The 24,746-nt window shown below is 42.1% G+C and overlaps 1 protein-coding gene across 5 annotated transcripts in view; it reads right to left on the bottom strand.

Annotated features, from left to right (window-relative positions):
• Positions 1–16,798, bottom strand: part of AGTPBP1 (ATP/GTP binding carboxypeptidase 1) — a 69,599-nt gene extending 52,801 nt beyond the window's left edge. The window contains exons 1-3 of one of the 5 annotated variants that reach the window (XM_061343937.1): positions 16,704–16,798; positions 2,969–3,103; positions 1,879–1,956 (exon numbers count right to left, since the gene is read on the bottom strand). In XM_061343937.1, the coding sequence (XP_061199921.1) occupies positions 1,879–1,907 (29 nt within the window). In that variant the 5' untranslated portion in view covers positions 1,908–1,956; positions 2,969–3,103; positions 16,704–16,798. Of the gene's footprint in view, positions 1–1,878; positions 1,957–2,968; positions 3,175–16,703 lie in introns of those variants that run through there. The other 4 variants (XM_061343938.1, XM_061343939.1, XM_061343941.1 and 1 more) reach the window with 4 other exon arrangements.
• Between the last annotated feature and the right edge of the window lie 7,948 nt (positions 16,799–24,746).

Raw genomic sequence — 24,746 nt, 5'->3', positions numbered from 1 at the left:
GTACTGTGTGCAGTTCTGCTGTCCTCAACATAAAAAGGACATGGATCTTTTGGAACAAGTCCAGAGGAGGGCCACGAGAATGGTCAGGGGACTGGAGCACCTCCCGTATGAAGATCAGCTGAGAAAGTTGGGGCTGTTCAGTCTGGAGAAGAGAAGGCTGCGTGGAGACCTCATAGCAGCCTTCCAGTATTTGAAGGGGGCACATAGGGATGCTGGGGATGGACTCTTCATTAGGGACTGTAGTAATAGGACAAAAGGGTAATGGGTAAAAACTTAAACAGGGGAAGTTTAGATTGGATATAAGGAGGAAATTCTTTCCTGTTAGGGTGGTGAGACACTGGAATAGGTTGCCCAAGGAGGTTGTGACTGCTCCACCCTGGCAGTGTTCAAGGCCAGGTTGGATGAGGCCTTGGGTGATATGGTTTAGAGCGAGGTGTCCCTATCCATGGCAGGGGGGTTGGAACTTGATAATCTTCAGGTCCTTTCCAACCGTAACTATTCTATGCTTCCATGATTCTATATCAGGGAATGTGTCCTTCTCCCACAGAAAACAGATCTTCTGTTTTTCAGCACATTAAAAAAACTATTTTAAAGTAGGTAGGCTTCTCATGAGCTTCTTTTCATTTTATTCTAATGCAATCCATTTCTTTCCTTTTTTTTTTCCCTCGACCACATCCACAGTTAACAATCTTTAGAGAGCTGGTACCTCCGATTAGTTCACAGCTAACTCTGTACAATGAATTCACGGTAATTTATTCACAACTTAGAGAACAACTGAACTGCAGGGATGGAAACCTTAATTTCAACTCAAGAACTAAAGAAGAATACAAGACACTGAAGTTGCTACTCCACAAAAATCTAACATTCTTTGTATACTTTATGTATTATAACTGGCAGGATTTCCAGAATACCCATTGCTGATTAAGAGTTTGACTTTGCTTATTGGAATGCCTAAGGAACTAATATACCCGAAGTAGAAAATGTAATAGTTTCTTTATATTTCTTTTGATCCATGTCTCACACAAACAGGAACACAGACTCTGATACCAAGCCATTCCACTCTGAGTCAGCAAAAGCAAACACGATTCTACATGCAAGCATTAAAATTAAAGTTTGAAATTCATCCCAAGATATAAAATTAATCCATGGTAGGGCATGTCCTACATGCAAATTCATCTATTCATTTAGAAAATAAACAGTACTTCAAAGAACTAAGACTGAAGCCAAAATTCTCTATATTGCTCCCTTTAGATTTATTTTTTTTTTAATCTGATAGATGGTTTAACCTTTGCTAGTTTAAGAGAAGAGCAGGACTGAAAGTCTGTCAACAGTTTCCTGATGCTTAAGAGACATGGTGTTTTCCATAGAAAATTTATTAACTTTTTCCACATATTTGCTAGAACAAGTTATCATGAAAATAACACACAACTTTTCAACTCTTGAAATATTCTGTAATCTCACTCTTGTTTATCCTACCTGTGTTGGATTGCAGAATTATTGGAGAACTATACACATATTATGACAAATTCATGGCTTGTTATAAACTTGCCTTTGATTCCTTCAGTATGATTTTTTTATGTTTTGCCCATATTTGCATAAAAGAAATTACCTAATAATTGTTTCAATGAAATCTAATGTAGACTTTATATTTGAATGTGTCTAACAGTAACTGAAAATTTTAAATTTAGAAAGTAAAATATCAAATGTATAAAATTTATGTTAACCAATATTGACTCCCTCATTTTTTCAGTACATCAGTTTACACATTCTTACTAAGGACCCATAATGTATTATTTATCTTATTATTAAGATAAAAACTGCTTTTTCACAAATATCAAATAACGTGATGTTGAGAAGTCACTACAGTTTCGAATTTACCTTTTTTCAGATGTTCTTACTTTGTTCATATCGGAAAGTTGATTCTTCAAATCACCATCTCTGATAACCTGGAAGATATTAAACAACTACAGATTATCAGTATCTTTTGTTCTTTAATGATGAAATGCTACCACCACATTGAATGTCTTTACACTAGAAATGTTTAGTAATTTAATTCACATTGATTGTGCTTCTCACAAACTATCACAAGCTCTTGTCTCTTAAATCTATTTGATCCAGCTTTTAAAATAAACTATTGCAACAGAAGTATAGGGTATGATTCTGCATTATAACTGAGTACCACCAAGAGAGTATGATTATAATAAAGGAAAAATTTATCTAAGTTACTTAATAGACAGTATTTTTATGCCTATGACAGAATTTCATTGCACAAATTTCACTGAACAAAGGTTTTGCTGAAGCCAGTAAATACCCTTCTTTAAACTTACTTGACAATGTTGTGAAATGCCACAACCCACTTATTTCTGACTGCCATTTCATGTATCTATGGGATAACCAGAACTAAAACCAAAGAGAAACATGGAGTGATTGGTGCTTTTATTTAAGCAAGACCTTAATACATTTCTTGGACAGAAACCATATCGTGTGAAGAACTCAACTTTCCTATCCATTTAAGGACATAGTGTCCTCAGGGTACACTGCTTCCTCAAATCGTGGCTCCAAGCAATTAAGGTTGAAGTCTACAGGACCATTAACTGAACCTCTCTACTTCCATTTGAGATCTAGTATGAGTGACAAATATGCCTACTGTGAGAAAAACAATCATGTCCTTAAAGGGCACAGTGGTTAGAATTTACTGGTTAGAAGACAGTAAAGGGAAAAAGGATATTCAAAACTGTGGGTGAGGATGAAGAAGACAAAGCGCTTGCTTTTTTGGGGAAAGCAGGCGAGAAACTCAGCCAAGCACACATACACAAACACAGTCACCCCCAAGAGAGATTTGTAACTCCTCTCAAAAATCCTTGTTGTTCAACACATAAAGAGGCTTTTATTACCAGCAAATTTCACTCTGCAATTGCTAACATCTTAAAGCAGATGAAGTATGATGGAAGCTTATTTCCAGACCTACCTGAAAGCAGGATGTTTTCCCAGCAGCCAAAACAAGCAAATGTTCAGCTTTTCACAAGATTTCACAGCTTGAGTCAAGTAAACAGGTGTCCTAGATTTGTCCAAGTACTCTTCAAGTATAAACTACCTTGACTTCCTTTAAAGGCAATGAACAGTTAGAATCGTAGAATCATAAAACAGTTAGGGCTGGAAAGGACCTTAAGATCATCTAGTTTCAACCCCCCTGCCATGGGCAAGAACACCTCACACTAAACCATGTCACCCAAGGCTCTCTCCAACCTGGACCTGAACACCGCCAAGAAACAAGTATTCACAGCTTCCCTGGACAACCCATTCCAGTGCCTCACCACCCTTACAGTAAAGAACTTCCTCCTCATATCCAATCTACACTTCCCCTGTTTAAGTTTTTACCCATTACCCTTTTGTCCTATTACTACAGTCCCTAATGAAGAGTCCATCCCCAGCATCCCTATATGCCCCCTTCAAATACTGGAAGGCTGCTATGAGGTCTCCACTCAGCCTTCTCTTCTCTAGGCTGAACAGCCCCAACTTTCTCAGCCTGCCTTCATACAGGAGGTGCTCCAGTCCCCTGACCATTCTTGTGGCCCTCCTCTGGACTTGTTCCAACAGTTCCATGTCCTTTTTATGTTGAGGACACCAGAACTGCACACAATACTCCCAAGTGAGGTCTCACTAGAGCAGAACAGAGGGGCAGGATCACCTCCTTTGACCTGCTGGTCACACTCCTTTTGATGCAGCCCAGAATACAGTTGGCTTTCTGGGCTGCCAGTGCACATTGAAGCTGGCTCATGTTAATTTTCTTACTGACCAACACCCCAAGCTCTTCTCTGCAGGGCTGCTCTGAATCTCTTCTCCTCCTGACCTGTAGATGTGCCTGGGATTGACCCAACACAGGTTTAGGACCTTGCACTAGGCATGGTTAAACTTCATAAGGCTGGCACCAGCCCACCTCATAAGCATGTCAAGGTCCCTCTGAATGGCATTCCTTCCCTCCAGCATATCAACTGAACCACACAGCTTGGTGTCATCGGCAAACTTGCTGAGGACGCACTCAATCCCACTGTCCATGTCACCAACAAAGATGTTAAACAAGACCGGTCCCAACACCGATCCCTGAGGCACACTACTCATTCCTGGTGTCCAGCTGGACACTGAGCCATTAACCACAACTCTTTGCATGCGGCCATCTATCTAGTTCTTTATCCACTGAGTGGTCCATCTATCAAATTGATGTCTCTCCAGTTTAGAGACAAGGATGTCACGCTGGACAGTGTCGAACACTTTGCACAATTCCAGGCAGATGATGCCAACTGATCTACCGCTGTCCATCACTTCTGTAGCCCCATCATAGAATGCCACCAAATTGGTCAGGCAGGATTTCCCCTTACTGAAGCCATGCTGGCTGTCACCAAGAACCTTGGTTTTTTTCATGTGCCTTAGCATGCCAGGCACAGAGGTGAGACAGACTGGTGTGTAGTTCCCCGGGTCATCCATTTTCCCCTTCTTGAAAATGGGGGTTATATTTCCCTCTTTTCCAGTCATTGGGAACTTCACCTGACTGCCACGATTTTTCAAATACGATGGCCAGTGGCTTAGCAACTTCATCTGCCAGCTCCTTCAGGACTCACGGATGGATTCCATCAGGTCCCATGGACTTGTGGATGTTCCAGTTCTTAAGATAGTCTCAGACCAGTTCCTCTCCTAGCATGGGCCTGGGGTCTTCATTCTCACAGTCCCTGCCTTCCAAGACTTGGGTGGTGCAGTCAGAGCATTTGCCAGTGAAGATTGAGGCAAAGAAGTCATTCAGAACCTCAGCCTTCTCCAAATCCAGGGTACCCAGTTATCCTGATAGCTTCCGGAGAGGGCTCACGTTGTCCCTAGTCTGTCTTTTATTTGCAATTTAACTATAGAATCCCTTCCTGTTATCTTTAACATCCCTAGCCAAGTTTGATTCTAACTGGGCTTTAGCTTTCCTAACCTGGTCCCTGGCTTCCTGGACAACATCCCTGTATTCTTCCCAGGCCACCTGTCCTTGCTTCCACCTTTTGCAAGCCTCTTTTGTCCCCTCGAAGTTTCCTCAGCAGCATCTTATTCATCCAAGGAGGCCTCCTGGCCCTCCTGCTGCACTTCCTTCTAGTTGGGATGCAACACTCCTGAGCTTGTAGCAGGTGATCCTTGAATATCAACCAACAGAATAGTGGTGTCCACTACAATGCAGACAATTTCATAGATTATAAAGTCTGGATTATTTGAACCGGGTTGAGGTTTTACTGTGGGAAAAATATTAGATTCTTGAATTCAAGTACCCAAGTGCTGTTTTACTTGCAGGGTTGACCCGCTGTCAGGCAGATCATGGAAGTCTGCCAGTGTCAATAGTGTCTACATACTATAGTGTGATGAACTGCTGTACAAGTGGAGCCAGCTACAGAGCTGAACTACCTTGAACTGCAAGGCCTTAACTTGTTTCACTCCAAATTCACCACAAAGTATTTCAATCAGCACGAATGCGCAAATGCTACAGGTCAAGGGGAAAAGACAAGTAGGTAAGAAAGCACAAGAACCTCTGGGGGGAAAAAACAGGGAGAAGAAGGGAGAAGAAGAGATAGAAATGCATATATCAGCAATTCAGAGAATTCTGATGGAACACCTATGCATACTAAAGTATGCACAAATCTCAACAAACAAGAAAACCGCCAACAAAATATGTGTAAATCTCAACAAACAAACAAAATCTCTCTTCAACATTCTCCCAGAGGATGCAAAAAAGCCACTTTCAAACTATGTTAAAACTTTTAATATGCTTATTTTGGGTAAAGGATTGGTAAAAAGGTAACAGCAGAAGGTGCCGAAGTCTCAATTTACGCATACTTTTAACCACATTTAATGCCACTTGCCAGCCAAAGGGAGCAGAGCAGAAGGTAATTAGTATCAGTTCTTCTGCATTTAAAAGACTACCACCAAAAAATAATAATTAAAAAAAAAAAACAAACAAACCCAACCGAACAAAAAAACCCAAAGAACCCAAAACCCCAACCAACCAAACCCCAAGTTGGAAGGGAACACAGGTGACCAGAGAGCATTAGGCAGTTAAGCTTCAAGCTGATATATGCTGGATTCTGTGCAATCTCCCTTTGTCTTTTCACACTGTCTGTGGAACATTATTCCATCTATACTTCCACCCTCAAAGGGGAAATAGGGAGCATATTCATAGAAAATTTCTCCAGACAGGTAAAGTTCCAAATCAGAAAGCTGCACTTACTATAGTAATGCTACCAACACTAAGATAAACTAAATGGACTATAAAAAGTTTCATATTATTTTCACCTTTTCCTTTCTCTCCATAAAAGCAAAGAGAAGCATTACGTGACATGTATTTGCCACCCTCCTCTGTGAATTCTTTGTCACTGAGCCACTGACTCACCTTCTCCACTGATCAATATTTTCAGCCCTGTGAAATGTAGCCACTCACTGGCAAAGCTCATGCAAAAGGGCAGAGGATATTCCCCCTATATTTACATGTAAGTTTTGGCATGTGCTGAAATGTAATGGAGTAACACGGAACCCAGACTCCTACTTCTTGGATAAATACCCTGACTGCAAAGATCCGGTGCAAAATGGTAAGCACTATCACAAAGTGATTGTCTTTTGCTCAAAACAATGGCTAAAGAAATGAAATAGCACCATTTCATTCAGGCATGTCTATTAGGTGTTACTGCGAGTGCCTGTTCAAGGCACAAGTCGAGAGACTTGTAAGGACACAGCCTCCCTGAATATTGATTTATACGCATTAGAAGAACACCAAGATGCTCAGCCTCTCTAAGCCAGCAGTAATTTACTGACACAAGTTAGGGAGTGACCTGCAGGGGAGTGAAAGATGAATTAGTAATTGTGGTAGTTAATGCTCCATGTTAATACCATTCTGCTAGCATAGGTGACTGGCCCTCATGGTTTCTGCAAGAAAACATGAAGGGATTATGACCAGGGTCACAGAAGCCAGATCACAGAATCAACTGGATTGGAAAAGACCTTTAAGATCATCAAGACCAACCATTACCTCAGCACTGACAAATCCACCACTAAACCATGTCACTGAGGGCCTCAACTACATGGTTTTGAACATTTCCAGGGATGATGATTCCACCACATTTCTGGGCAGCCTGTTCCAATATGTGACTATCCTTTTGGTGAAGAATTTTTTTCTAATATCCAGTCTACACTTCCCCTGGTGCAGCTTGACGCCATTACCTCTTGTCCTATCACTTGTTACACGGAAGAACAGACAAGCCACCTCCCCTCTCTATCCTCCTTTCAGGTAGTTGTAGAGAGCAATATGGTCCCTCCTGAGCCTTTCGTCTCCAGACTAAACAATCCCAGTTCCCTCAGCCGTTCCTCACAGGACCTGTGCTGCAGATCCTTTACCAGCTTCATTGTTCTTCTCTGGACCTATTGCAGCACCTCAATGTCTCTTGTAGTGAGGGGCCCAGAACTGAACACAGGATTCAAGGTGCAGCCTCACCAGTGCCAAGTACAGGGGCTGGTCACTGCCTGGTCCTGCTGGCCATGCTATTGCTGACACAGGCCAGGATGCTGCCAGCCTTCTTGGTTGCCTGGGCACAAGCTGGCTCATGGTCAGCAGATGTCAATCAGTACCCACGGGTCCTTATCTGCAAAGCAGCTTTCCAGCCACTCTTCCCCAAACCAGTAGCGTTGCATGGGGTTGTTGTGGCGCAAGTGCAGGACCTCACAGCTTGCCTTGTTAAATCTCATGCAACTGGCCACAGACCACCACCACCACCAACATCAACAGCCCAGCAACAGCAGATGTTGCTAGTTTTTGTTATTAACAGCCTGAGCCACAGTTCTCATGTGAAAGAAGCAGCTTACAGGTTTGGGCTCCCCTTTGCTGACCGCCAAGTTTCAGACTTCCTCACTTACCCCTCAAAATCACACACCAAGTACTTACGTACATGTTTCTCATCCAGCCAGCAACTCAGAAAGCGCAGCCGTTCACTCACCCTCCATCCCCCTTCCCCTTGCTCCTCCACGTGGGATGGGAAGAAGGACTGAAAGAATGTAAATCCCACAGGTTGAGATAAGAACGGTCCAATAACTAAAGTATAACATAAAACTAGTACTAATAATGATAATAATATGGGAAATAACAAGGGGAGAGAATATAAAACTAAAATGAGAAAGGAAAAGAAAACAATAAACACAAGTGATGAACAATACAATTGCTCACCACCCGCCAGCCAATAGCCAGCCTGATCTGAGTGGTGGTCTGGGCCTTCTGGGTAACCCCCCTCAGTTTATATACAGGGCAAGAGTAGTATGCTGTAGTATGGAATACCTCTGGTTAGTTCAGGTCAGGTGTCCTGTCTCTACTTCCTCCTGGCTTCTTTTACCCCTTCTCACTGGCAGAGTGCGAGACTGAAAAGTCCTTGTTCAGGATAAGAGCTACTGAACAACAACCAAAACATCCCTGTGTTATCAGCATTATTCTCAGACTAAAGCCAAAACACAGCACTGCACCAGCTACTAGTAAGGAAAAAAAACCCAACAACCTGCTACAGTTGAACTCAGGATGTCACTAAAAACAACAAACCCCTTTCTTTTTCTTGATCTCACCTATCTGACACAGTCTGAACTGGCTCCTGATTCTTCCAGAAAGCAATGTCTCATACCCATTTTAGGCATTCATTTAATAAATCAACTTTTAGGGGAAGAGAAACCTAAAATGCCATCTGTTTCAAAAAATAAGCAAATAAAGTCTCCTTCTCTTAAATCATGCCAGTGCCTACCCACTTCTGTTTGTTTTCTCTCTTAGAGGGATCCTTTGTCATCATGCAAATATCAGGAATTTCATACCACCACAGAAAGCCACCTAATCACCAAATTTACCCTCCATCATCTACCTAATAATGGAAAGAGATAATTTAAAAAAAGTAAATGCTACTAGCCAAATGCTTTGCATGCCCTGTCACATAGCTCTTCTTGCATCTTCTTTATGATTCTGTTACTTAAATTGATGCATGTATTTCAGGGAAAAGTGGGTACATCCGTTACCTATTGCAAGGCATTCAGGTGGAATTTCTATATTCCCTGAGCTTGCAGCCCAGAAAGCCAACCGTATCCTGGGCTGCATCAAAAGGAGCGTGACCAGCAGGTCGAAGGAGGTGATCCTGCCCCTCTGTTCTGCTCTAGTGAGATCTCACTTGGGAGTATTGTGTGCAGTTCTGGTGTCTTCCACATAAAAAGGACATGAAACTGTTGGAACAAGTCCAGAGGAGGGCCATGACGATGATTAGGGGATTGGAGAACCTCCCGTACAAAGATAGCCTGAGAAAGTTGGGGCTGTTCAGCCTGGAGAAGAGAAGGCTGCATGGAGACCTCATAGCAGCCTTCCAGTATCTGAAGGCGGCATATAGGGATGCTGGGGATGGACTCTTCATTAGGGACTGTAGTGACAGGACAAGGGGTAACAGGTTAAAACTTAAACAGGGGAAGTTTAGATTGGATATAAGGAGGAAATTCTTTCTTGTGAGTGTGGTGAGGCACTGGAATAGGTTGCTAAAGAAGGTTGTGAATGCTCCATCCCTGGCAGTGTTCAAGGCCAGGTTGGACGAGGCCTTAGGTGATACAGTTTAGTGTGAGGCGTCCCTGCTCATGGCAGGGTGGTTGGAACTTGATGATCTTAAGGTCCTTTCCAACCTAACTATTCTATGATTCTATGAATTAAATCAAATTCAGTACAGAAATGCATGGCTCAACTGCACCAGAACCTGCAGTTGAGTGTAGTCATTGTAAATTGTTTTCCTTTTAATCACTAATAGACAGTAAAGAAGGCTGACATGAAACCTAACTCCATCCCTTACTTTAATTTACAATCATAATAAGAAAGAAAAAAAAATGCATAGTCACCATTACAATACATCAGCACTGAGCACTTTCATGAGTGTTTTGAAAACATCACATCGGAAAGAGATTGTCATATGTTCAATACAGTAAGCTCACATCTGAGGCTCGAACCCTTTATTTTAACAGCAACTCTACTTTCACAGTTGTTTTTTCCTCTTTTTTTCTTTTTCACTGAAACTGGAGGGTTTGTAAACACACCTTTAAAAAAAAACATGTCTATATTTTGGAGTCATACCAGACTATCTTGCCATAAAGCCCATTTTCTTGCAAGGGCAAATCTCCCCAAAAAGTTCCAAACAACTCCCATGGAAGACAAATCTACCAGTATCTGGCAAGCTAATGGCAAGGAAAATGAGCAGTGCTAGTTCAACAGGTGTCGTGGTTTAACCCACAGCCAGACAGCTTGTTACCCACTCCCCCCCTTCTTGCCCTCCCCCTACTCCTGGAGGGACGGAGAGGAGAATCAAAAAGAAATGCAACTCCCACAGGTTGAGATAAGAACAGTTTAGTAACTCAGGTATAACACAAATCACTACTGCTACCACCAATAGTAATGATAAAAGAAATAACAAGGGAAGAGCATAAAACACCCCATCACCAGGTGACCGATAACTTGCCCCCCCACAGCCCGATCAAGCACCGACTCATACCTCCTCCAACCCTGCAGTCCACCCAGCCCTTCCGGCTAACTCCCAGTTACATCCTGGGCATGACGTGCTGTGGTATGGAATACCTCTTTGGTCAGTTTGGGTCAGGTGTCCTGTCTCTGCTTCCTCCCGGCTCCCCTCCTCCCTGGAAGAGCATGAGGCCCACAAAGTCCTTGGCCAAACCAAAACATCATTGCTTTTCAGCTTTGTTCCCAGCTGAAAGTCAAAACACAGCCCTGCACCAGCTACCAAGAAAGAGAAAAATGACTGCCACTGCTAAACCCAGGACAACAGGGCAAAATGATTCTGCCACAAAAATCAGACGTGCTCAGAAACAATGTGTACAGATAAAGCCTATCTCTCTAGACCATGGAGGCTGAAAAAAAAATTAATAAAATAAACCTCAGTTTTCATGTTACAATGCTTCTATTGGAAATCTCTTAGGGAAAACGAAGCCAATCTGACTGCTACTGAAAATAGAAGACATTCTGAGTTTACATAACAGAGTTCACATGCTTCAACTAACCAAAATACTTAACATGGACAGGCATGTCTTGGAAGAATAAATGTTACTAAAAAATGTAAACTATCTTTGTATTTTATTTTCTTAAACCCCTCTTCCACTCAAAAAAACCTTCACATCAAACACACATATCCCCCCTTCCAAGAAAACAAAACAAAACAAAACCCACCACATGAAAACTCCTGAGAGGGCCAGAGACCTCTGAAATTTGAAATTTACCGGGGTAACACTAGACTTCGCAGGGAAGTATTTTGTAACTATACTCCAAAGAAGTCAGCTATTTTTACCAAGTGAAACTAAAAAAGGCAAAACAAAGTATCAATATGCACAGTTTATTGATACTACTAAATCTTCTACTTGCAATATATTCTATTTTCTGTGGTTTTATTTTCAGAAACCTGTTTTCTTAAAATAATACACTTTATTCAGAAAGGCCTATTTTATGAGTCTGTTTGCTATATATTAAAATATGTTGTATTATCATGAACAAATGAATTGCAAAAACCACATATAAAATCATATTAATGAAGAGACAAAACAAAGCTTCAGTTTTACCTTATATATCTACCCTAGTAAGTCTGCAAAAACCTGAAAGAGTGTTCTTCTACATATATTTTCCTGTTTTGCTTTGTATCCAAAGCTAGCATTATGTTATTTTCAAAGCCAGAACTCAGTCTTCACTTACACTCATCATAGAGTTACTTGATTTGAAAGTTTAACAAAAGAAAGCATTAACAAGTGCACAGCAAATAAGTAATTTCTTTACTGTGTACTTATTTATCAGATAGTGGAAACAACTAGATGAGCAAAATCTTTGTAAATCGTACATACAAAATAGTATGAAAAAAAAAGGAAGGAACACCAAAGTTCAGGGCACAGAACTGCGTTAAAAAAAAAAAAAAAAACACACTGAACTAAAAATGAAAGAGAGAAAACCCTGGGTATGAACTGAGAAAACATGTAATGATTTAAAATTTCATAAATGCTAGGCAGAAAAAAAAAAACAAAATCAAAATCTCCATGAGATCAGGTGATTGCATTCTGGGGTATGCTTTCAAAAGACACTTTTACCTCTCAAAAGTACATGTGGATTCTCCCAGAACACACCAGAAACAAACTGGCCTTTGATAGCATATCATTTCACATGCTCTGAAATCTCCGAAGCTGTTCATAAGTTGAAATATTCTTTTTCAAGACACTGAAAAGGTCTGTTTGAATACAGCTATATAAAAAGATTACTGCAGTCTTTGTGCTCTAGGTAACCTTAATTCCAAAATATGGCTTCTGGTTTACTTTTATAAACACAGAAGTAGATTGTTTGCAGAAACAGACTATTTACCTAAATTTACACTTGTAGGAATAGGTATGTTCAAAATTTAGGATGAGCAGCCAAAACCCACAAATATTTCTGCACAATATGGAAAACTGCAGTATGGGACATGAGACTACATAAGAAACATTTGCCAGGGCAGCACAGTGCTCTTCCTTTGGCCAGCAGTAAGAACTGGCCACTGTTAATAGTCATGTTGCCTCCACCATCCCACCTTGTACCATAAGGAGGACTGTGCCTTTCAAAATGGCTTAGAAATTATACCTTAAATAACCCCTCTGACCATTTAATAATTTACTCTTTCACGTATGACACTGTTTCCCAATTCAGTGCCCCAAAAGACAACTTCCATGAGTATTTTTAACTGTTTTTTGACAGAAAACATTTTAGAGCTATACCGAGTAGCAAAGTTACTGGATGTGAACAATCTCCTTAATAAAAACATGAGGCCTCATGTTAGATTAAAACTTTCACAGGCTATTTTGAGATGCCACAGTTACTGGCACAACCCGCTTTGTATCCTGAAAGCTCAATCCACAGTACAATACATAAAGGGTTTGGTTATCTATAATCCAGTTTGAAACTCTAGTGACTGACAATCTGGGGAAATCCTTCAAACTTCACAACTAAGTTTCAAGTTGGCAAATCCTACACTGTATTCTACCACAACTAGAGATACTTTTCTTCCAGATGTAACTGTAAGACTTTATAAGGAAATGGCAGAAAATAACCCTTTAATAACTAAAGCTAACCAACTCCTCTAAGTAGGGAAGAAAAAAAAAAAATCAATCTTCAGTTTTTGGTGGAAAATAATTTTCAAATTCGAAGTAAAATGAAAAAGCTAGTCAAAGAAAACACACTTCTGAAAATCACCTACTGTCATTTCCTTGTACCTTTGCTATAAATATTTATTGCTATAAATATTTTTAGGAAAAACAAAAAAAAGTCAGCTGATTAATTTATCCATTGCTGCATTATAGCAAAGTGTTGACTTTTTGACATAACTAGATAAACTGCAGTATAGACTCAGACATTCAAAAGGACATACATAAAGCTTCACAGAAGACTGAAACCCCAAATCCCCATACAACAGCTTGCCAACTATGCAATGCATCTGATTACCACCAGTCCACTTAGCTGTAAAAAAAAAAAAAAAGTCTGATACATGTCACCAACATTACTTCATTTCTTGCCTGGAAAGAAGCTCCTGGAAAGTTACAGACATGGCAAGCATAAAGTTACTCCTCAAAATACTACAAACTTGCCATTTCCAGGCTCACAGAGTATCACATTCAAAACTTGTGTGATTTAAATTGACATAAATACTGCAAAAGTCAGCTACTTGTTGCCCAGCTAGCATAACACTTTCATCAGGTAGAAGGTCAACAGCACAGAGAGGGAGAGGAGTGCAAAAAAAGCCAGGAGGGAAAGGACATTCATGGCAGAAACTAAACATTTCCCTACAACAAAAACTGAACAAGAACTGGAAATCCAGTAACTTTCCCCACAGCTCTTGGAAATGCTTCACTAGCACAGTGCTAAATGTCAGAGGTGCTTTCCAACACCTAATCCAGTGACTCCTCCCTTGGCTTACACCATCCTGACGGCTAAGGTCAGTCTGGAAAGAAATCAACCCAAGCATCTAACCTTGCCTTTCACCAGCTGAGTTAAAGCAAATCTTCCAAGTCTGGTTTTAAGGCAATAGAAATAAACAACAAATAAAAATATTCAGCTTCCTGTTGCAGATTTATCTACCCAAATACACTTCGAGCCATTCTACCTCATTAGTATGGAGAAATACAACCATCTCACAATCCATAAAACTCTCGATAACAACTCTTCACTTTCAAAACCTTGATTTATACCATTCAGCTTATGAAATACACCTGAAGCAATTAAAAAGTATTACCTACCTCCAGTACACAAAACCCTGCACATCCTGCTTCTCATAAATTGTAAGAGGTTTTTTTAAGATGTAGTGAAAAAAAATATGTGCCCTGTAATGTGTTAAGGTTTCAGGGTGACAGTTGCAGGATGGCCACCTCTGCAGCTGTTGCAAAAGGAAGGAAGGATGTTTGGGTGCTCCCATCCCACCCCAGCCCCCCCCCAGTCTTTCTACATTGAACTGTTACAAAACTGTATTTCCAAATGTAAACCACACTGAATCATATTCAAGACATACAATGAGCAGCTCATAATCTTCTTGATACAGGATATTGGACAGCTAAGCTGCGGATAGTGCATGGCTTGAAAACATACCTGTAGATACACTGCCATTACAAATCCCTTTTAAGTGCCCATACAAGCAGCTGCCTTGTTCAGTACTCCCACACTTGGTCCGACAACCATGACTTCCCTCTAAGTTGGTTAAGGAGTGAAACACTTCAGTTACTGCAGCTATACTCCAGGCCCAGGGTGACTTCAGCAGCATTCAGATCTTTTGGACATTAGCAATTCATGTTGCAGGAGCAACCTCCTAAAAGCAAGAAGCTTGCAGATACTGGAATTCAAGGAGGAGTTTCAAGTAACACACTGGGAGCCAAAAGCAGGTGGTTCCCAGCAGAGTATTTCATGAATTTTAAGGACTGCAAAGTCTCTAAACATAAGATACGTTGCTGACAAGTTCCTGAGTGACAAGATGAATGTTTTTCCTAGACTAAAACCTAAACATGAGGTGAAATAGCAAGCTCCTTCTGTAAGCCAAAAGGACTTCCTAACACCTTCTCCCAGGTTTTCCCTTGCTAATTGTAGCTTCTCACACATAATTTCAGGGAATCTGCTCCTAGCAACAGTAAGCTAACCAATATAAACCAGTGTTTTACCATCTACTACCACAACAACTGACTATTTTTCAAGTTCAAAAGCTTCCCTTTGAGAGACAATCTGTGACTTTCCGGAATATGAAAACTTAATTATGAACACTGCCATCTCCAAAACTTGAACTGAAAGCTAAGCCTGAGATCAGATGTCACTTCACACAAACGTAGATAAGGTATCACTTCACACACCAAGACTAGTCGTGGCTCTGGGATTCTCTTCAAAAAGACAAAAAAAGAAAAAAGAAAAAAATAAAAACCACAACACAGACAAAAACCAAATTATTTTTATAAAGCTTTCGGGGGGAGAGGGGGGAATACTTCCTTTAATTTATGTTGGCATTAAAAAAAATCATAATTAATTGAGACATCAGAGACTAACAATAAAAAATTGTTCTGCTGAAACTGGGGTATGGGATAAAATTATCTTGACCTTAAATAGGAAGGTCTCCAGAAAAGGAGATTATCTTGCCACTCCCCAGCCAAAAAAAAAAATAAATACATCCCGACACAGCCTTGCACTTGCATCCACAATGCTCATCATGGGGTATAATTTCCAGAAAAACTCTTAGGTCACGAGTATGATTTCACTGAAGGATTAGCCGGAAGGTGGGGCCGGTCAGTCTGTTACCCATCATTACACGCAGCAATGAAACAGGCTGAAAGCTACCTGCAAAACTGGGAAGCCTTTTCATTAAGTATAACCCATGAAAGTAGTTCGCAAATCTATTTTTCTAACAGAACATTACCGGTGAGAACACACTCGTTGGACAGCTAATTCCCTCATGATGCAAAAACAGACACAAACATTCATACCACAAGGCTATCCAGAAGTTTCATGAGTTTACACCATACAGGTACATAGAATTTCACCTCTGCCTGTAACAAACCACAGAGAGCCTACAGCTGCCAGTGTACATAACTGAAGTTCACCCAGGTCAGGATTCCTAAGCATCTGACAAAACCCAGTGCCTGAAAACAGTTCACACTGAAAAGAAACACCACACCACTCCTTGATCCACAGCCTATTTCTCAGATTCTCTCTGTCACGCACTTGAACCGACACCTAGAGAAGCATTTGCTGTGCTAGATTTCCACAACTGCAGTAGGATGCAGGAAAATGAAAACACACCCAAATACTAATAAAGGCCTCCCCAGAGAGCGTTAAGTTCAGCGGCCGTTCAGCAGAAGCCATCCCGGCCGCCGTGTTTTCCACGCACTGCCTATGACAGGTTAGCCGGCCGGGCCGGGCAGGAGCCACACAGCTACGGCCTCACCGAGAGCCGAGGGACAGGGGTCACCCGTAGCCTTTCCGCTTCGCGGAACGTTAAAGTTGTGTTGTAATGCCGACTCGCTGTAATGCTGAGAAGAGCCTCTGAGCGGACCGCGCACCGAACCGTGCAGTGCGAAGAGTAAACGTACCCCCCGCCGCGGGCAGACCCGACACCCCTGCCAGGCCCCACGCCAGGCAGCGCTCCTACCGTAGGGCCTGTACTACCTCCAGGGCGCGGATCCCGGAGACAGCGGCCGTGGCCACGCGTCCCCACGCACACCCGCCCTTCTCCGGGACGGATGATACGGCCGCCCGGCACGGGACGACTCCGTAAGGGGGAGGCCGGGCACCGGGTAGGTCCCCGCCCCACCCCGCCTCAGTCCCGGCCCCGGTCCCTCCCCGCTGGCGCCTAGCCTTGCCCCGCCCGGCCCTGCCCCCACTGCAGCTTTGCCCGCGCTACGGAGGACGGTGGCTCCCCGCGGGGCTTCACCTCTGGGGCCCCCCAGCCCTCCTGAGGGGCGGGTGAGGCTGCAGGAGGGGTGCCCCTCACCCGCGGCGCTCAGGCGGGGCCGCCCAGCCGCACCGGGCCGGGCTGGCGGCTCCACCTTGTATCCCAGCCGCTTTCATGCAAGCGGCGGCAGGAACCTGCCTTCACCGCAACGCGTCGGGGCCTCTCCTGCCGCGCCCCGGCCGTGCGCAGGCGCCACCACCGCCACCGGGGGGAGCACATTGCGAGGCCTGTGCGACAACTCTGCCGGCCCGGGAAGAACCGAGCGGAGCCAAGCTGGCGGGCGGAGGGGGAAGCGGGAAGGATTTTCACCTGGCCGCGAGCAGCTTTCTCCCGGTTCGCCTCAGGCGCGGTGCTGCTGCGGGCTTGCCCCGCGGCACGGAGTTGCCTGGCCTGCGGCGAGGAAGGGTGCGGGCTGCCTCAGGCTGCAAGAGCTGGGGGGCGTGTGGGAATGCGATGGTTGCAGGATTAGCGCGACTACTCGAGTGAACCTGCCTTGCCGGGTCACCTGTCACACCGGCCCCGCGCACCCGGGCTTCCTTCCTCCACTTGCACGGTGCGCTGCCCCTCGCCCGGGGGAACTGTCACACCCTTTTTTCACGGCAGGGAAGTACTAGCAACATCAGTGAACCCACGGATCATAGAATCATAGAAGGGTTAGGGTTGGAAAGGACCTTAAGATCATCTAGTTCCAACCCCCTTCCGTGGACAAGGACACCTCACACTAGCCTCGTCGCCCAAGGCTCTGTCCAGTCTAGCCTTGAACACTCCCAGGGATGAAGCATTTACGTCTTCTTGGGCAACCTGTTAAGTGCCTCACCACCCTCACAGTCACAGGATCCCTGCTGCCTTGGGCACTGAGGGAGATCTGGAGCAAGTAAGAAAACTCATTAGTGATTTGTAAAAGCCAAAGGCTTCATTTTCTCCCTCTCTCCTCCCCTTCCCCTCGAAGTCTTTGCAAAAGAGAAAATAACTTTATACATTTAAACGTATAAACGTGCATGCCCAGGTTTGAGCTACTCAGTATTACTGCAGACTTCTGGAAGTGAGCAATTTAATTCTCACTTCTTGACACTTGTTTATCTGCAACAACCAAAGAGTGATATTTCCTTCTTCATTAACTTCTTCAGATGAAGAAAGGAAACTGCTTAGAATTCTGAGGTCCTGTATACAAAGGAGAAGCAGCCCTTTAGCGGAAGCTGGTAAACTGAAATTCAGTTCAAATCTCATTTCTACCAATAATACCAAATGATAAAAGCACAGTCCCCAATAGAAATATGCAAGGTTCTTTTCCCAGTAGCCATCTGCAACCATGGAGATACCTGTTCTTACTCATCAAAAACCGGATTTCAGGTCCTTTACACTGTCCACATTTTTATTTATCTTGTCTTTCAAAATACATACACCTGGATACAGAACTTGCAAATACTGTCTTATACACTACAATTTATTCCACTCAAAAAGACAGGAACAAAGGTACCCAAAGCAAGTAGATGTGCATTTTGGGTGACAGTTGGCAGCTCTTCCTTAGGCCTGATTCACCTGAATTTTACAGTTACTGCTGTTACTCCTTTAACACAGATGGTGTTTTAGTGTTATAAAGGTAAGTTCTGTTTGTACCATCCATGCAAATGTTCACAGATAATCTGTGCAGGAGACATATCCAACTATACTTTCTCAACACATAACAAAGACACTTTAGTGGCAAGTAAGCAGAAACCACACAAGCTGGGGGCAGGGGACTACTGCGTAGTTATTGCAGACAGGAGATACCAGTCCTCCTGCCTGGGCCTGGTTAAACACAGGGTGAGCTATAGCCAATCAGCATCAGCCAATTTCTACCCATTAAATCAGGAAACTCAACTAGAGTTCTGGTGGAGTTAATTCAAGTTTGAAGCAGTATAACGGTTTCTTTAGTCCATTATAATAAAATCTATGCATAAACACCTGATTACATTTATTAAGTTCCCTTCCCACCATATTAATATGAATGAGTGATTAAGGTATCATCCTTGATTTGATTAGTCTCTTGGTCTTTCTCCAGCAAATTGAATGTTCCTAGAAACTGTAAACCTGTGGGTTACAATCAGAAAATACACATGTATTTGGAAGGAGATTCCTCGCTCACCTGCCATACAGCTTTCTCCAGTCACCTAGTCTGAACAAGAAGAATGCAGATAATCAGAATGTGGGAATTTACCAGTACACTGGCAACAGGTGGGGCCAGTCTTGCTTCTTCTGTAACACTAGTCAGGCTGGACAACAATTAAAAGAGAATACTTAGAACAGCAAGCAGTACAGCTACAAGTTTTCTGTGAAGTTCTATTCATGGAATTATTTTAAATGCATAACTTTGTTTAAAGCCAAGAAGAAGACATGGAATCAACTCAAGTATGACTCAGGCAAAGACAAAAATAGCTTCATGCAGGCTCTGGCAAGTAAAGCGATGTAGATTAAAATCTCTCAAATTTTTTCAAAGTTGAAGTCAAAGTTAGTTTACTTAAGTCAGTTAAGAAAATAATGTTTTTAAATGGATCTGTATGTGTCCTGGTACATGACAAAAATCAGCTCAAAATATGGTAGTTCTGTGCTAAAAAAAAGAGGACACAATAGCAGATCCAAATTAAGACTGGCAAAAAGTGTAACTTCATTTCAGAAAAAAACAAGTGATAGTAACATGCCTAATGCAGCTACTTCTATTGTGAAACTCATTACTTTTACTCAATGTAAACAAAAAATGCAGAAGATATACTTCTTAACAGGACAATCCAAACACTTAGAAAAAAAGTAATAAACCTATGTCAATCTACACACAATGTGGAAAGGCAAGGACATCAGCAGTGTCCAGTGTCGTAAACATATAAGCTGCCTTTTTAGTTTACACAAATCACATTGCATTCATTTAGTATTTTTGACAAGGCAATACAAGCAATGAATCAAGCAACACTGCTGACGTTTATTCAGACGCAAGTTTTCAGACAAAGACAGGCTCCCCACTCCCGACTGTATGTTTATAGTCCATTAAATCAACATTTGCTACTATGTAAGCAGTATAGTATGACTTCCAGGATCAGACCATACAGCTAAAATAACCACAAATAATGTTAAAAGTTAATGATTATCCCCTCTGGGAGCACGAAAAAGCAGGGAGAATGAGAAAAGGCTCTTCAAAATACTGTAATGGGTAGCAATGCGTAAGCATTATTGAATTCTATCCTCCTCCCCTGTAGTTATCACCTGCTTACTCATTGTTTCCTATTAAATCTTAAGCTGCACTAATTAAGTGTACCTCACCAGTTGCCATACCTCTACCTACTGAACATATCCAGTCAGTTCAAGATAATGAATGCAGCTACCAGCTCTCCTTAACTCTGTAAAATAACCACTTCCTCATTTGAAAGCAAATACTTGTCTTCACATACACACTAGATAATTTGTTTTGGCTCTTTAGATATGCCATTCCTCCGTAATCATTAGAATACTTGGTACTTCTCCAGCTTCTGCTCTTTTTTACCTCTGAGAAGATCTTTTGTGCTCTGTTACATGTATATTTCAATGCATACAAAAGCATTTCAGTTCAACTTCACATCTGTGGTTCATTCATCTACTCTTGCTTTTATAATATTACAAATGAAATAATAAATCAATATTCTTTGCACAATGTAATTAAGAACATACATATTTGTACCCTGGTGGGTATTTTCGTAAGTGTTCTGGCGTTTGGGGGTGGGAAGGACGGGATGTTGGTTTTGAAGGAAGGAAGGGGACAAATGTCTAAAGTGATACAGAATGTTTTGAAAGCTTGAACCAAACCATATGCCTATTGACAATCACATTTAATTTACATAGGTAGGGCATTAACACAAAAAAAACCTAACCAAAATCCAGAGCAAATCTCATGTGCTTCAGACAAACAAAAATCTCCACACTCACAGTTAAAATAAAAATGCATGCATGTCATTTCATTTGTGCACTGAGGGCAATATGTTGCTACTTCTTCATACCCTGACTATTATTTTTAGTTAAATCAATACACCAGCTTCTGACAGCTTGTCTTAGAACAAAGGTGTCAGGTAAGTACTGTGAACCTGCAAATTGTGGCAGTTTTTCAGGTATTTTGGTTTTGTTTTAAAACAGATCCTTAATTTGAAACAATCTGAATCTTGTAATTTTATTAATATACAGGCACATTAAAGAACAGCAAGACTTAAAATAAACTTTGGCCAGCTGAAAAAAATCTTTCAGTTTGTGAAAGTATTTGCATACTTTCATATGCCTCCATTTTCCTTTTCTCCCTGCACCAATTATTTCTGTTAATAAAGGCATCCAAATCAATGGTAAGCTCCTGAAAAATCAGCGGTACTTTAACTAGTGTAAAAGATAAAAAATAATCTTCAAAAATAACTGATCCCTACTTCTGGGGGTAAAGCTAACTGACAGTAACTTGCAGTAGGTGACCTCTCTTCCCATGATGGACTAAAGATGTTTCTGGAGGGACAGGGAAGGTTCTCTGTGTTTTTCAGAAAAGTATAAACAAATTTTGTACAAACAAGTCAATTTGGGACTCTCTTAAGATTCATGATTTTTAGAGTAAATGAAGATTTAACTATTAAACCTGCTTCCATTTATTTAGCACATTTTAAGAATAGGATGCACAGCATGAGAATACATTATAAAAAGACAAAACTTATTAGTAAATTGTGGTTTCCATTTTATTTCACTGACCTTTGTGCACACAGTACTTCAAAGACTGCCTTTTTGCTTATGCTAGTCAAAGCTCCTTTTACAGGATTTTTTTTTCTTAAACTGAACAGCAAAGGACAAGTTTCCTCGTTTTTCCTCTTAAGCATCCTTAAGAAATTCACCATGCTTCAGTATGAGTTTCTGCAGTGTAAAAATAGGCACTCTGTATTACAAACTCATACAAAATACATCAGTACCTTCAAAATTAATGTAACATCATTTTGAAAAGACAAAAATAGCAGGTAGTCAACTGATTACACCCTAAACCAGTATATTGTTAGCTGAAGCTTTCTTAAACTAAGCAGCCTATTCAAGTATATGATGATGATGATGATGATGTGTTCTTACTGTATTACAGAAACAAAGATATTTAATTAATGTTGAAGCAAGTTCCTCATAACTCTTACACTTTATGTACTCTCCCTTCAAGAAGGAAGCACACATTTTAGACACAACCACAAAGAATTACCTAGTTGCTTTTCTGTTTTGCTGAACACTGAGGCCTACCTTAAGGATCCTACACGTATGTGCTTGACTAAGGAAAACAAGGATACTTTTGCATTAAACACCAAGGCATTCTAAATACTAGTAACTTGTCATCTATTAAAAAAATAATAATTCTATGTGTGGAACCTAAAACTCAGTAAAAAGCAATTTTATTTCTCTGGATGTTCCCATGTGAGTATCAGAAGTACCAGAACTTAGATCAGGCCTTTACAGCGCTCTATCAACACGCTTCGTTGTATCATATCAAAGTGCTTTGACATTCTCAAAGTATCTCAGCTTAGCGGTTACTGCAGTGAACATATGTTAACTTTTAAACTGCTACAGTCATTTGACACACACATAACCAATTTGCTGTTCATTTTTGATGCTTAGTATTTTTGCAAGAGAAGTGGCAGTTGCTTAGAGCTAGTTATGAGACCTCCCTTCATTGGTTTGTTAAGAATTGGACTGAGATCTCCACGATTACTTCACAAAAGCCAGCTCATAATTGTCACCATTTAGCCTGTGCACTAACACAAACATGTATTTGGTAATGCATTTGTGACAAGCTTTAAACATACCACCTTTTCAGAAACTAATTTTCATTATATATGGGGGGAAGGTTGTTAATTTCATAATTAAATGATTATTACAGATTATTATATGGGCTATAGTCCTTCTCTTTTGAATTTCAGAATGGAATTCCCCAGAAAATCAACAGTCTTTTTACAGAACAGAGTGCTGGTCCAAGTACGACTGTTTTCTGCATTAAAGATACAACTAGTTTTCATTTACAGATGTTTTAACCACTATCAGGTTTAACAATAATGATCTGCTCTTTGCTGCCGTAACCTTGAGATCATTACAAGATGGAGTTACATATATGGGGAAGAGAAGGCTGCATTAAGAGCTCATAGCAGTCTTCCAATATTTGAAGGGGCCTACGAGGATGCTGGAGAGGAATTCATCAGGAACTGCAGCAGTAAGACAAGGGGTAGTGGGTTTAAACTTACACAGGAAAGATTTAGGTTAGATATGAGGTAGAAGTTCTTAACTGTGAGGCTGGTGAGGCACTGGCACAGGTTGCCCAAAGAAGTTGTGCATGCCTCACTGCCTCACTCCTGGCAGTGTTCAAGACTAGGCTGGACAGGGCTTTGAGCAACCTGATACAGTGTGAGGTGCTCCTGACCATGGCAGGGGGCTGGGACCAGATGATCTTAAGGTCCTTTCCAACCCAAACCATTCTAAGATTCTATGATTAACGCAAAAAATTAAATGTAAGTACAGTTCAACTATGAACCATCAGGCATTTCCAACAGCCACTGAACTAAATGCAATGCTGACATATGAAGTAGGTACTGTCATTGGTTTAACAGGAGTTCATACTGAGCTTTCTCCTGTTGCTTTCCTCCACATACAAATGCTCTGTACTTTGAGCACACGATGAATAGAAAGGGTGATGGGAGAAGTTAATGTTTTAATTTTAAAATCTAGCTACTTCTCATAACCCCAAAGGCAAAATCTGCTTAAGCTAGCCTCTATTTGGTTAGTAAATTAGATTAGCCGCTGTCTTTTGCTGGCGATCTTTGCTAGAAACACTGCAAGCATTGTTTATGCATTTTGAAAAGAAAAATAAAATATCCAACCCACTGTAAAACCGGCTCTGAAATGTAGTTCCCTTAGACATCTTTTGTCCGCTGGTTCCCCCCTGACAAAAGAGATAATCAGCATATCCCAGTTCACTCTGCAGAGAAACAGTTACGTAATCTCTAGCAGATCTGCTTCATTAAATCAGTGAGGACAAAAAGAAAAAGAGGAAACGTCTGACACGGGAGAAAAATAAGGAAAAAAAAATCGCCTTAAGTCTTCTTCCAAATTCGGCAGTTCAAATTCGGCACACTGCCAGAAGGACCGCATAGCTGCGCCACCCGCCCCGCTCACCCACGACTCCCAAAACCCCGCAGTCAGCACTGCGTCTTCGGCAAGCTCCGATTCGCAGCGAGGTGCGACCAGCGGGCGAGAAGCCAGCAACGGGACCGCGATCGGGGACCGCGGATGCCTGCAGAGCCGCGAGCTGCCAGCGGGAGCGCTCGCCAACAGCATCTGGGTCGGATCTATGGACGGAGCCCCTGACCCTGGCTCAGGGAGCGCATCCCACCCGCCCGCACCGCCGTCAGGCACCAGGCTCCTTCTCAGTGTTCTCTCAGACCAAGCCGAGCGTTCCCAGGTCCCTGGTCTACGGGGAAAGGCTCCCTCTGTTCCTCCCTTCTCCCCCACCCCCGCGCCGCTCCCACACAAACGGGTGGCTCAGGGCACCCTCCCCAGCACCGAGCTCTGCAGACCCACGGCTTCCGCGTACCGACTAGCCCCAGCCCACCCCTTCGTGGGACTTCCACCTGCCCTCCTCACCCCTGACAGCCGCATGACCGCTGCCGATTGTTGGCGCACGCGCGCACGAGCCCAGGCTGGAGGCGGAGTGCGCTTGCGCCGGGAACACCAACGATAGGCTCGCGG

This window comes from Neopsephotus bourkii, unplaced genomic scaffold (assembly GCF_033783945.1).
Source record: "Neopsephotus bourkii isolate Nb327-2 ecotype Australia unplaced genomic scaffold, CSIRO-AGI_Nbou_v1 NB_1831, whole genome shotgun sequence".
NCBI classification, from domain to species: Eukaryota; Metazoa; Chordata; class Aves; order Psittaciformes; family Psittacidae; genus Neopsephotus; species Neopsephotus bourkii.
Note: the sequence above shows the minus strand (reverse complement) of the source record. Positions and strands in the feature narration are given on the sequence as shown.